The 14,237-nt window shown below is 43.1% G+C and overlaps 1 protein-coding gene across 2 annotated transcripts in view; it reads right to left on the bottom strand.

Annotated features, from left to right (window-relative positions):
* PRRX2 (paired related homeobox 2) overlaps positions 1-12,461 on the bottom strand; it is a 36,840-nt gene extending 24,379 nt beyond the window's left edge. For both annotated transcript variants that reach the window (XM_044306438.1, XM_044306439.1), the window contains exon 1: positions 11,933-12,461. In XM_044306438.1, coding sequence (XP_044162373.1) covers positions 11,933-12,167 — 235 coding nt within the window. In that variant the 5' untranslated portion in view covers positions 12,168-12,461. The remainder of the gene's footprint in view (positions 1-11,932) is intronic.
* Positions 12,462-14,237: the final 1,776 nt, after the last annotated feature.

The following is a 14,237-nucleotide window of genomic DNA, read 5'->3' as shown; positions in this document are numbered from 1 at the left end:
CATGCACACGACCGTATGTATTTTGCAGTCTGCAAAATACGGATCTGCAAAAGACGTGTCCGTGTGATGTTCAGTGGGCCCTGGACCGAATAGGACAAGTTCAATCTTTTGCAGAATGGACATCCATGTGGTTTCGGTATTTATATGTCCATTCCACAGAAAGAGAACATGTCCTATACATGGCAGCAAAATATGGCCCACGGAGCCTTTGAAGACAATGAGTCCACAAAAAAAAACACGCATCTGCGTTTTCTCTACTTTAGGCCACTTGTACACGAACGTGTGCACCCCGTGGCCACGCTGCGGCCCGCAAATTGTACACGAACGGCGATCCGCCCGTTCTGCAAAAAGATAGGACAAGTTCTATCCGTAGTGCTCCCGTAGGGTTCCATTCCGTGCTTTCGTTCCACACCATTCCGCATCTCCGGATTTGCGGACCCATTGAAGTGAATGGGTCCGCATCTGTGATGCGGAATGCCCACGGAACGGCGCCCATGTATTGCGGATCCGCAAATGCAGTCCACAATACGGCCATGGGGCGCACACGTTCGTGTGCAGGAAGCCTTAAAGGGGTATTCCAGTTTTTCATGGTCAACAAGATAGGGGAAAACTATTAGATTTGTGGAGATCCTACCGCTGGGACCCCCACCGATCACAAGAATAGGTACCCCATACCCCTCCGAGTCCCCCTGAAATGTACAGAGTGGCAGGCCGAGGATGCACAGCGCTGCATCATTCATCTCTATGGGAGTTATGGAGAGAGCTGAGTACAACACGTTTTCGGGACTCCCATATAGATGAATGGATGCCCGATCTGCCGCTCCATTAATTAAGTGGGGCTCCGAAGGGGTACATGGTACCCGTTCTTGTGAATTTGTCCTTTGGATGGGGCATAACTTTTAGGGTCCATCCACACGTCCGCAAATGGGTCCGCATCCGTTCCGCAATATCGGGAACGGGTATAGACCCATTAATTCTCTATGGGGCCGGAAGAGATGCGGAGAGCACACTATGTGCTCTCCGCATCCACATTTCCGGAGTGCTGCCCCGAACTTCCAGGCCGCGGCTCCGCAAAAAAATAGAACATGTCCTATTCTTGTCCGCAATTGCGGACAAGAATAGGCAGTTCTATGGGGGGTGCCGGCCGGGTGTATTGCGGATCCGACACTACGGACGTGTGACTGGACCCTTAACAAGTGGAATACCCTTTAACGATCAGCAATTGCATAATACACCTCAGCAGCGCATATTTATCCTTTTCCACATTGTTACAATGTATCTCTGTAGGTAAACTGTATCCAGATAATCGCCAAGGCTGGAAACAATCGTAATAAACCTGAAGCTGGTATCAGGATTCTGGATGCAAACAAGAATATACCTATTTGCTGACAGCAAGCAGAGATCTTGAAAATGGTGAGTAAATTATATACAAAGAATATTTGAAAGTTGCATTAACCGGTCAGTAAACTTTCTGTACTAAGATGTGAACACCCAGACCTGATGTAGATAATGAGAGTTGGAATCTTATTGGTCAGACGGTTCTCGTATATAGGTGCGTTCTGTATTTACGGATTTGGTCATGCAGCTTTAGCAAGGGACACATAATACATGATCTCATGAAAACAGGCGGGGCGGTACACCCACTCGGATGTAGCAGTGCTGAATTTGTGCTGCTTTATTTGTACATGGCTAGAGCCCTGCTCCATCTGACAAATTCAGCTATGCTGCATCGGCGCGGATAGACAGTGAGCAAGGCGCAGCATGCGTATTCTAGATGTCATCTGCTTACCACATACTGAGGGATACATAGAGAAGAGGGGGGCGCATAACAAACATCAAAATGGAGCTTCCTCCACTACACCTGGGAACACTCCAGCTGCTGTGAAACTACAACTCCCAGGATGCACCATTGACTTCTGTGGGAGTTGAACATATGTGCATGCTGGGAGTTGTAGTTTTACAACAGCTGGAGTGCCGGAGGTTGCTGAGCCACGCACTACACCCTCTGTCTCACCATAGGAGGGCAGAGACTGTCAAGATTCACATGTGGGGCAATCCGAACCTGCCCCCACATGGTCCTGATGGGTTGCCGCTATGGTCCTAAGCACCGTTTAGTCAGTCTGGGCCTGTGGTTTTTAGGCGTCGCTGAAGTTTGTGGTGAAACTATTTTTCCCAGCAATGGAAATTATGTTAAGTTATTCTTGAGAATCTTTTTTTTTTTTTTTTTATCCCCCCCCCCCCTTACCCCTCCCCAAACCCTGCGGTTATCCTTTAATACCACACGCCGGCGAGCTGGACCCTCTCTAAAGCTTTCCTGAGTCTCATTCAGTGATGATCATAACATTCGCTGACCTCGTATCACCGTGTCTCTCATCCCATTACCAAAAACAATCCAATGTGGTTACAATTAATGTCTTGGTGCCGCCTCGAATCCTGTGTTTTTTCCCTCTTGGATCTCGGCCTTTGCCTCTTTATCATAGGTCCTGGCTCTTGTCTTCCTGTCAAACATCCGTCTCAGCCATTGAGGGAGACTTAGCAAAAGTGAAAAAGGGGAGTGGTTGTCCATAGCAGCCAATCAGATTCCAGCTCTCATTTTTAAAAGACTATTTTGACAATGAAAGAAGCAATCTGATTGGTTGCTATGGACAACAACCTCACTTCTTCCTTGCACCACTCTTGATAAATGTTCCAGCTAGTCGCCCCCTGCATTCACATTTCTCCCATAAAAAATATTCTAAATTTTTCAAACCAGCACCTGGATCTGAATACTTTTGCAATTGCATGCAATTAAAAATGTAGCCTATCTACCGAGTTATTCTATAAAATGTATCTGTATAGCGCCACCTGCTGTATGTTTTTTTCTTAATTTTTTCCGTCCACTTCACTGTGGTGGTCGCCATTATCCATAGCTACCTTTAGGCCTCTTTCACACAGGCGTGTGCGCCCCGTGGTCATGCTGCTATGCACGAGCACAGTCCGTGGGGCAGCTGCAGCGGGTCGCGGACCCATTCACTTGAATGGGTCCGCGATCCGGCCGTTCTGCAAAAAGATAGGACATGTTCTATCTTTTTGCGGAACGGATGTACGGGACAAAACCTCACGGAAGCACTCCGTAGTGCTTCCGTAGGGTTCCGTTCCGTGCTTCCGTTCCGCATCTCCGGATTTGCGGACCCATTGAAGTGAACGGGTCCGCATCCGTGATGCGGAATGCCCACGGAACGGCACCCGTGCATTGCGGATCCGCAAATGCGGTCTGCAATACGGCAACGGGGCGCACACGCCCATGTGAAAGAGGCCTTAGACGCTGTGACAGTCACAGGGAGAGAGCTGCAGCAGGAAGAACACTCTCCCTGAGCTGCGATGGGGACATATCTGCAGCAGAAAGGACATGCCCCAGATCTACCAGATTAAAATAAATCTAGCAGAATAGTTGGGGCAATGAATGGGGAGATCTCTGGATCCATGTGAGGTCCGGGGCTGGTTCTAGCTTTGTTAGAAGGAGATTGTCATTTTACTATATGATGTCTAATTTACATTAATCATGGATTAACCCCTTTAAAAACGGATTATACTTAGTTTTATCTGTTTCCTGGAAAGCTGGGTGACAACTTATATAAGTGTCAATACAGGTAGAGGATGCAGAGGTAGCAGTCTTACCTGGCCTGTAGTACCTAAGAGCAACTGGGGCGTGTGCCCAAGAAGGGGGTCCTCACCAAGCCACTTGGTTTTTAGATACCGGGTAGAGCGGTGTACTCTGGGTGATGGAACGATTAGCTATGCCCCTGCGTAAAGGCCATTTTAGATGGCACCGATATTATAAATGGCACATGGTTGCTGGGGTGGGGTGAGGGGTGGTAGCCCAGAATATTAAGTTACACCACCACCCAGCTTTTCTAGGCCCGACATTATTGAGGAAGGAGCGTATAGGTTCCTCCCCAGGCTGGATTGCCATTCAGGATTCTAGAAAAGTTTGTCAACAACATGTAACGTATATCAGTTTTCACCCAACTTTTCCAGAAAAGGATACAGTTAGGCCTCATGCACACAACAGTATTTTTTTGGGTTCCGTTGTTCCGTGATCCGTGTCCGTTTTTGTTTCCGCGCGTCTTCCTTTATTTTTGGAGGATCTCCAAACATGAAGGAAAGTAAAAAAAAAATCTAGGTTTTGTTTGCCATGCAAATGATAGGAAAAAAACGGACGCACGGACGCGGATGACAATCTTGTGTGCATCTGTGTTTTTTCACGGACCCATTGACTTGAATGGGTCCGCGAACCGTTGTCCGTGAAAAAAATAGGACAGGTCGTATTTTTTTCACGGACTGGAAACACGGATCACGGACGCGGATGACAAACGGTGCATTAGCCGAGTTTTCCACAGGCCCATTGAAAGTCAATGGGTCCTCAGAAAATCACGGAAAACGGAACAACGGACACGGGACACAACAACGGTCGTGTGCATGAGGCCTTAATGGAAGAGGATGGAAAAAAGACGGCTTTTTATTGGAGTTTTTATTAGTTTGGGGATGTTTTTTTAATCTTTTTTCCCACTTTCTGTATTTCTTTCCTCCCCCCCCCCCCCCCTTGTTTCCTTTCAGATCCCCTTTTTGACTGCTGGATGCCACTTCCCTGGTTGCGTCTCCCCGCTCTGATTCCTGCCTGCAGGCACACTATATACAGGCCCCTCCTGTCCTGCTCTCCTGCCCATGTGGCTGTACTTTCCTTGCGTGTGAGCGGCACCTCCCAACATCTGGTTTAATGTCAGATGCTGGCGCCTTTACTCAGCCACAGGCTCCATCACAGACAAAGGCTGTAAGAGCTTCTCTCTTCCCAGCCTAGACTGAAAGAGAAATTGCTGTAATATCCCAGAAATTAAGGGGGGAAAAAATAAAAAATCCCAGATTTCACAAAAACACACAACAGGATGCGTGGTGGTGATGATGATGATACAATGGTAAAGTATGGCCCCTTGGCTCAGACTTAAACCGCACAGATGCAGCGTTTGCCATCTCACCCTGGGAGGTAGGCATGATACCTGGCAGACTGTGTGTTGGCATTCTGCCCCTCGATTTATTTATGGCTATTAAAATGGTCATTACAATGTCGTTTTCCGTGTTTGGAAGTAGCGCCAGCCAGAACAGTGTGGAAAATTTCAATTTCCACTATTGGCGTCTTGCAAAAAATTGCTGCATTTAATTGTTCCCACTTGGAACCAGATGTATCGGAGTGGGCTCTGGTAGGAGACAGGTTAATGCGCCATGCTGGGTTTTCTTTTCCTCCTTAGCATTTGATCTTTTAAAATTAACACCCAACACCCCCCCCCTTTCCACCTTCCCCGCCTTATGTCCTCTGGCATCTGTCAAAAAGAAGGTGACTAACTCCAAATCAGACCCTGTTGGCCGGAAGGAGATGTCAAACCGCGCTCAGACAAAGCACAGCGGGGCAGATTATCCATAAAGTCATAGGGGCAAATTTTGGAGCCATGTCTTCTGGTAATTGCCCCTAGTAGACTGGCGCAAACTCCGAGCCGACCTGTCCTAAATGGCTAGTAGACTGGCCAGATATTAACTGGTGTAAAGGAAAACTGGCTTAGGCTACTCTCACACGCGGTCCAAAACGGATCAGTTTTTCCCTAATGCATTCTGAATGGAAAAGGATCCGCTCAGAATGCATCAGTTTGCCTCCGTTCTGTCTCCATTCCGCTTTGGAGGCTGCTCGTAACGTTTTGGTGTCCGTCTGACGAAACTGAGCCAAACGGATCCGTCCTGACACACAATGCAAGTCAATGGGGACGGATCCGTTTTCTATGACACAATCTGGCACAATAGAAAACGGATCCGTCCCCCATTAACTTTCAATGGTGTTCAAGACAGATCTGTCTTGGCTATGTTAAAGATAATACAAACTGCAGACGGTTGTATTATCTGAACGGATTAGTCTCTGCAGATCCATGACGGATCCGCACCAAACGCGAGTGTGAAAGTACCCTTAGTTGCCCATAGCAACCAGATTCCATCTTTCATCTTTTTAGAGTTCTTTTGAGAAAATGTCTTAAGAAATGGCAAATCTCGAATTTTCTTTAATTTTTTTTAACATTCATTGAAAATGGTTTTATTTTATTTCAGCTACATATTAGCCTTACCTTTTTCGTTCTTTTGATATTTAAAAAATATTGTTAAATCCAAAAACTATTTGGGTTTGGCCAGTGCTAAACGGCCCAAATATTAGCCTTACCTTTCCAACTGTTAGATTTTTTTAATAAAATTGTCTTAAATCCAAAAAGTCTGCCAAACCATAGCAAAACATCCCAAATATTAGCCTTACTTTTTTAGTTGTTTTAATTTTTATAAAAAATTTCTTAAATCCCAAAAGTCTTCAGATTTGACCAACGCCAAAAGTCCCAAATATTAGCCTTACTTTTTTAGCTGTTTTTATTTTTGAATCCAAAAAGTCTGTGGATCTCCCCACTGCCAAACATCCCAAATAATAGTCTTACTTTTTCTTTTTTTATAAAATGTTTTTAAATCCCAAAAGTCTTCATTTTCTGTGAATTAGATTTATTTTCCTGCCATCCTGAATTTCCCGTTATTGATTGTTCGTAGACAATCTTGGAGGATGTCTTACATTTTACAGATATAAAAAAAAAAAAGGTAACATAAAGGATAGAATGTTTAAGATAAAAGCAAATGAAATTAAATAAACAAATAAATGTAAAGCCATTTTTTGGTAGATTTTATAGTACATTTTTGGCAGATTTTCAAAGGCCCCTTATATTGGCTTTATTATTATTATTATTATTATTATTATTATTATTATTTAGTATTAAAGCGCCATTCATTTCATAGCGCTGTACATATGATTGGCTTTATGAATGATTCATTACTGTTTTCGCACTACCACTGTAATGGTCCTTTACATATTAGAAGACAGTGATGATGATGTCAGTAAAGCGCTGTGGAATATGTCAGCTCTATATAAGTGAGTAAATAAAAAAGTTATCATTGTGTAGTCTTTATGGATAATTTTATGCTCCCCTTTATCTCTCCATCTCTCGCCCCCCTCTTTGCAGCAGCCATGTGCCTGTATTGGGCAGGGTGGAGATACAAAAACAACACTAGCGGCCGCCAGGAATAATACTGGGTAAAATAGAAAAAGAAAAAAAAAAAAGAGGTAATATAAGTCCAAAAGACAGTTACAAAGCGCAGGCTCGGAGCCGTTTGTACTCCATGCTGTCCTGTAGGATGAATAAAACCTATGTATGGAAGGAGGACCATGGGCCAGGAAACAAAGTAGTCTTAATTAGGCCTAAATAACGTGTCATTTTTGCCCCCCCCCTCCCGACACCTCTTTGATGTGCCCGCCTGCAGACCTGTAGGTCACTGGTTCCTTGTAACGTATTATATAAACAGGGAAATAGTGGAAACCTAATCTCTTTTATGATAACATAGCTTGTGATGTGTTTTATAAACAGGGACATCAATTATATCCACTATTTCCCTGTTTATGCGCCGCTCTGCAATTACCCAGCTACCTCGGCTGAGGTCCGCCGTCAAACAAGATGTCAGATCTCTGCATGGGATCAAATGCAAGCTGGCAGGTATTTGCTAGGATGGTCGTGATTACACACCCAAATTTTTGGCATTAAGTTACTTATATTTTTTTGGTGTGGAGTACAAAACAAAATTAGCTTTTTTGAAATTGCGTTTTTTTTTTCACGACTATTTGGCCACTAGGGGCTGCGTCAACGTTGCTTGCTTATGCCAAATAACATGCTCCCCTTCTATGTTTATTTAGCTGATTAAAATGAGGTGGGTATTGATACTACAGAGGCACTCTGTGTACTACCTGTGTGTGCCGCCATATGGCGCACAATATGATGGAGATATTCCCCCGCCCCCAGCAGTATTCCACATTTAATATATATGAATAGAAATGGATTAATCTGGAAGAAGTTGACCAATGCATGCCCACGTATGAAATTGGAGGCATACAGTATGGCCCCACAGGCTTCTACGGGTACCATATTACGGCACATATACAAAGCTTTAATGACTATGGGCATGAGCCCTAATGGGGCGTGCAGCAACATTGGGGTACAGCTATTAGAGATGAGCGAATCGCTCAAAATTAGTTTATGCCCCGATTCGACCAAGCAGTTTGATTCGGGTCCAAATAAAATCTACCCGAATCAAAAGTGCTCTGATTGCCTGGAAAAGTCTTTCTCTGTGTCTGTCTCTCCTCTCCTTGATTTCCCTGAAATGAATCACACAAATTTTCAATCAGAATTTTCGAAAAAAAATTGAATTGTAGAGTTTTTCGATTTGCACCTCTGTAGCTGCCATCTTGAAAATGTTCATGCCAACTCATGCCATGCACCAGTTTCTATGAACTAGTCACGACTGCGCCAGTTTACAGCTCCATGTGCATAGGCTTGGCCATGGTAGACATCTCACCCTATAACCCGGAGAATGTCTATTCATTTTTTACTCATTGATTAGGGTGTTGATACTTAAATTTGGCAAAAAAAACTATTGAACGAATAATAATAACATTAATCGAAAAAAGACAGAATTTTTGGGCGCAAATTTGGACCCGCATTTCATCCAATGAACATTTGGTTAAAAATATATATATATTTTTTTAGGGCCCTTTAATGAAGATGCTGTATTGTGGGAAGCCATGGCAGTAGCTCTGCGGAGGACGGATAGTTTAATTACTTCTCACTACTCATCTTTTTTCTGTTGCCACTTTCTAACCATTAATGGTTGGTAATTGGAAAAAGGGACGTCCTGTAATAGGACACATACAAGTCACACGTGTTGTAATGGAAGCGGTATGTATACACATATGTGCTTGGATAAACCGATTGCAACTTCAGTTAAGAAAGGGCGAGCTCGACCCAGTCCAGGGGATTTGGGGGATTATTTTTTTCTAATTCATGGGAAAATACAGAAATAGATTGGAAGTCGTGCGGAGAAGATCTGTCATTGATTGGATGCAGATTTGTGATGTCAGGAGTGGAAGGAGATCTGGAGACTGCATTCACTGCTTTCTTTAAAAAAAAAAAGATGGAATAATGTAAAACGCGTTCTCTCTGAGGACCGGGAATTAGACACAGAGTGCTCCGATCAATTATGTTGTAGGTTTACCTGCACGCCTTGGGAAAACCACCGATAATGTGCTGAGAAATCACAGGGAGTGTGCCAACTGACAGACCTATAAGATTAGCCTCTTTGGCTCTGCTACATCTTACAAATCTTATATCTACAGTATCTGTTTTCATTCTTTCTTTTTCTTTCATTCATCTCATGTCTATCATATATCTGTTTCTCATATCTATGTATCCTTTTTGTTACTCATTTCCATACATCATATATTTGTTGATCTCTTTCTAACTACAATGTCTGTCTATATCTATCTATTATCTATCTCATATCTATCTATTATCTATCTCATATCTATCTATCTTTCTATTATCTATCTATCTATCTATCTTATATCTATCTATCTATCTATCTATCTATTATCAAGCTATCTCATTTCTTTCTTTCTTAATTTATTTTTGTCTCTATCAATCAACATCAATTATCTAATATCTATCTATGTGTCTACATATTATCTATTTAATCTATCTCATATCTATCTATCTATCTAACCTATCCATTCTTAAGGACCATACTAATATGCTATACTAAAAATAAGTGAAAGAACATATTCTTAAATTTTCTTGAATGTTGGAACGTTTCCTCGGTCAATCTTTTGCTCTCCTCCATTACATATATTACTTATACAGATCACAGGGTCCACATTTTCTATGTGGTGCTTCATTCTGGTAATGAGTCTCTTTCATAAAGCTGCAGTACAGCTTGTCATTGACTGACCTGATTTTGATATCTTCAACGTGTTATCTTACCTCACTGGGTAAACAATGCAGCCTCAAACAGTTGACTGACAAAGTCAGCTCTGCTACATCTGTAGGTTCATAAGCAGCTTTGTTATCTCTCACTAGGAGGGAGCATGTAGTATAAACAAATGCAGTTTATGGGGTACTTAGCAAAAATCAACACACTTAAGGGGAAATTAGACTTAGAAAAAGGGATTACGCTGGTAAATGGAAGCCTTGTGCAAAAAACGAAAGATTGCAAATTCAGAAAATGTTCGAAAATGTTCGTAATAACAGATGCAATCAGATTTATTATAATACTTAATATTACCATCTGTAACCCAATAAATCAAATTTCAAATTTGAAATTACACTGTTATATGACCTTCTCATTGGAGGGGCAATGGACATGAATATATCGGAATTAAAAAAAAAAATATATTTTTAAATATTTGAATGTTTTTGTTTCCCCCCCCCCCCAAATATTACACTATTCTTACCCAGCAAATCCATCACCCACAAAGCCATTAGGCCTCAACGTCTTGAAGCCCGTCACTAATTTATTTATACAAAAATCACGGGTTGGGGAGCAATGGAAATGAGGAAATACGCTATGAAAACACAAAACATTTCCATGTACGCGGAGGATCCATTTATATAATTGAAAATTGCCCCCCAGGGTCTACGAGCATAAGGATCGGGGGGTGGTGGTATGGAGACTGAATTTTAACTATTAGGTTTTTCCCAAATTCGCAGGAAAATGAAAATGTGAAATTTTTCGCTTTTGATTGTAGATGATATATTTATTTATTTACAAATTAATGTAAGAATTTTTGTTTTTATTATCATATTCTATTTTATTAACATTATTTTAAGTGTCAATTTTAAAATGTGTTATAACTGTCTAAATCTTTGAAAATCTAAGCTTTTATTTTTTTTTTATTTTTTTTGATTCAGCGCTATTGTAGAGCCTTGGATAGGTTGTCATCCCAGCCAATGGTGGCCTTGGGGACTAGAAGGAATTTCTAGAATGTCACTGTTTTTGAAAGCCAATGTGTGGCCTTTCCCATGTCAAATGTGAAAATTCTAAAAAAAAAAATGCATTTTTTTTTTCTTCCTTTTTTTTTTGTAATTTTTTTGTGGAGCAAATGTCCTGCCAAGAGACAGATTATTATAAAAAAATTTTCTGAACGTGTAACTTACTGTAGGGGAATAGGATACAACAATTTAACAGCAGATTAAAGCCCTGGGCTAACCAGCGGACCGGCCTGTTCGCCTTCTAGGCCAAATCCCCTAGAAGCTGCCCCACCTGCGGTAAAGATTATTTCTACTACCGTAGTCAGTACATTGACTATATACAGGACACATATACAGCTCCGCTATGTCATGTGATACCCCACCATAAATGTATGCTACCTTAGCTGTCCTGATGTGAATTTGGCCCTTGTGGGTGCAGGAGCCAATGTAGGAATATTTTCTGCGCAGTGCTGCTGAATATATTGGCACAATAAAAATTGACTCAATAGCTCAACATTTAGTCTTTGCCCAAGGAAGGGTTTTACAGGATGTATGTGCCAACGACTATATGGTATTGGAACATGAACATACAGATGTAGCAGAGCTGAAGCGGTCATATGTTTTGTGAACCTTGACAATACTCTAGGGTTAGCTATATAAAGCCACAGCGAAAACTGTGTGAATCACAAACTCTTCCCTGTTGCACTGACAAACTCAGCACTGCTACACCTATACCTATTCTACAGTGCTGTACATCAGAGTCAGCGCTGTCAGTGGCCTCGGTCTCATTGTCGCACGCAGGCCACTTGACCTAATCTGATGCCACACGACCAAGTCAGCTCTGCTGCCTTCGACAGCTTTTCCGCCCTATCTCCAACGCAACGAGGCAGAAAATATTTTTTAATTTGAACAATTATCCGGACATCAGATTCACACACCCCCTCAAGAACGTCTGACCCCTCCCCACAACTAGGAAGCATCTCATGGGTGCAGCCCAGATGTCCCATCATTTTGCCGGTACGGTGAAGACTTACCTTCCTGTACCGTCACTTCGCTATCGCTGCTGCCCCCTGTCATGGGGTCCTTGTCCTCCTCCTCGTTCGGCGGCCGCAGATCTCGGGAGCCTTGCATCCCTGCGGCCGCCGCTTCCTCCAGGTCCAAGAGGTGGCTGACACTAAAGTTCTTCCTGCTGTGAGGAAGCTCCGGAGTTTCCAAAATCCGCATTGTGTTGTGGGGTCCTGACTTATCCAGGCCAAGGTCCCTGTCCATACCACTTACACTGTTCCCTTCACCTCCCTTTGCCCCTTTCCCGATCCTAAAAAAATTAAAACTTTTTGAACCAAAATTTCTTCAAAAACTTCTTAACTATTGTCTTCTCCTTCCCCCTGGATCTTTACTCTGGTCTCTCCAATTCTGCTGTTTCTCTCTGGCCTCCTCTGACTTGACTTCCCCCACTCTCTGACTTCTCCTGCTGTCTCCTAATCTTGCTTCCTTCCCTCTCTTCTCCCCTTCGCTCTCCCTGTCTTCTCTCCCCCTCTAGGGCAGGGACCAACTCTCACTCACATGCACTTTCAGCCAAGTGACCAAAAAACGCCTTTTGCTGACGTCTAGAAGAAAACAGAACTTTTTTTTTTCTTTTCTCTCTCTCTCTCTCTCTAGTTCTTGGATAAATCTTTCCACACGCCCCCTCCTTCTCTGTCAGCGTTGACCCTTGACCCCCCTTCCCTTTTTTCCCCCCTTGTAAAAAAAAAAAAAGGAAAATTAGATGGTCAGAGTATTTTTCTTTCAGCTCTTCAAGATGTGTCCTAGTGCTTCAAAACGTGAGGTTAAGTGCTTCTATCAACAAGTGGCCATAGGAAGAGGGGGATTTTCTCAGAGCTTATGGGGCAACTGCCGGAGGTTGGGGCGAATCCGTAAAAAATTACCATAATGAAATCAATGACCTTATAACAGGATCATGGCACCCAAAGGAACGCTCAAACAAGGGTTAAATACATGCTATTTCTATTAGGCGTGCTCGGATACATAAATAATCTTCTTTTATGAGTTTGGCTCCTAAGTATCAACATGTCATATTTAAAGGAACCCCCCCCCCCCCCGTGCATTGCAGGATCTAAATATATATGTGATGTGAAGATTGTCCCAAAAGTATATCCTAAAAAAAGCACTCTGTGGTCACCAAGGCTGTGGCTCTCCAGTTATTGCGAAACTACAACTCCCGTCGTGCGTGGCGGTCAAGGCATGCTGTGATTTGTAGTTGCACAACAGCTGGAGAGCCACAGCCTGGAAACGACCACGTGCAGCATATGATGACATGATGTTATCCTGACTGATGTCCTCTTGTGTTGTTGCCAGAGGCGAACCTATGCTTGAATATTGGGAATATCGCCTGTTACAATTCCATAACGGGATATTAGGAAATTGCCAGATATGCGATTGTAATCAGACAGGAGGATGCCTACATAGCCCATATTACAATTCCATAATAATATATTATAAAATGGCAGAAATGCGATTGCAATCAGATAGGAGGATACCTTTTGCTGGAATAATGGGCAATAGCCTATATAACAATTCCATAACATGATATTACATGAGATAGGAGACCTCTGACAAAATGGACTCCATGTTTGAAAGAGACGGGGCGGGCAGTTTGTGAAGCGATTGTCTTTAGCAAGCAAGTTGGCGGGTTAGTATGGAAAACCACTCCCTTCCCTTCCTCCTAGTCAGCAGGCATGCTCAACCTGCGGCCCTCCAGCTGTTATAAAACTACAACTCCCACAATAGGCTGATTCAGGCATGCTGGGAGTTGTAGTTTTGCAACAGCTGGAGGGCCGCAGGTTGAGCATGCCTAGTGTGACCAAAGATGGCAGCATCGTGAAAGTAAGGAAAGAAAATAGGGGTTGCAACTTGATTTCTTGCAATGGTCGGGTTGCGGTCACAGCACGACCCCATTCACTTTCATTGTGTTGCGATGCTGCAGCGCCGTCTTTGGCTATGCAACATGCATCGTGGCCGCAGCCACTGTGTAGCCCCAGCCTTAGGGTCCTTTCACAGGTCTGTATGTTTTTTTCCGGATCCGCAAAACACGGACACCGGCAATGTGCGCCGGCACTCTCATAGAAAATGCCTATTCTTGTCCGCAATTGCAGACAAGTAAGTCTGCAATTGCGGACAAGAATAGGACATGTTCTATTTTTTTGCGGAACGGAAGTGAGGAAGAGCAAATGCGGATGCGGACAGCACATTCTGGCCCCATTGAAAATGAAAGGGTCCGCACTTGTTCCGCAAAATTGCAGGAACGGATGCGGACCCATTTTGCGGACTTGTGAATGGACC

This window comes from Bufo gargarizans, chromosome 9 (genome assembly GCF_014858855.1).
Source record: "Bufo gargarizans isolate SCDJY-AF-19 chromosome 9, ASM1485885v1, whole genome shotgun sequence".
Lineage (NCBI taxonomy): Eukaryota > Metazoa > Chordata > Amphibia > Anura > Bufonidae > Bufo > Bufo gargarizans.
Note: the sequence above shows the minus strand (reverse complement) of the source record. Positions and strands in the feature narration are given on the sequence as shown.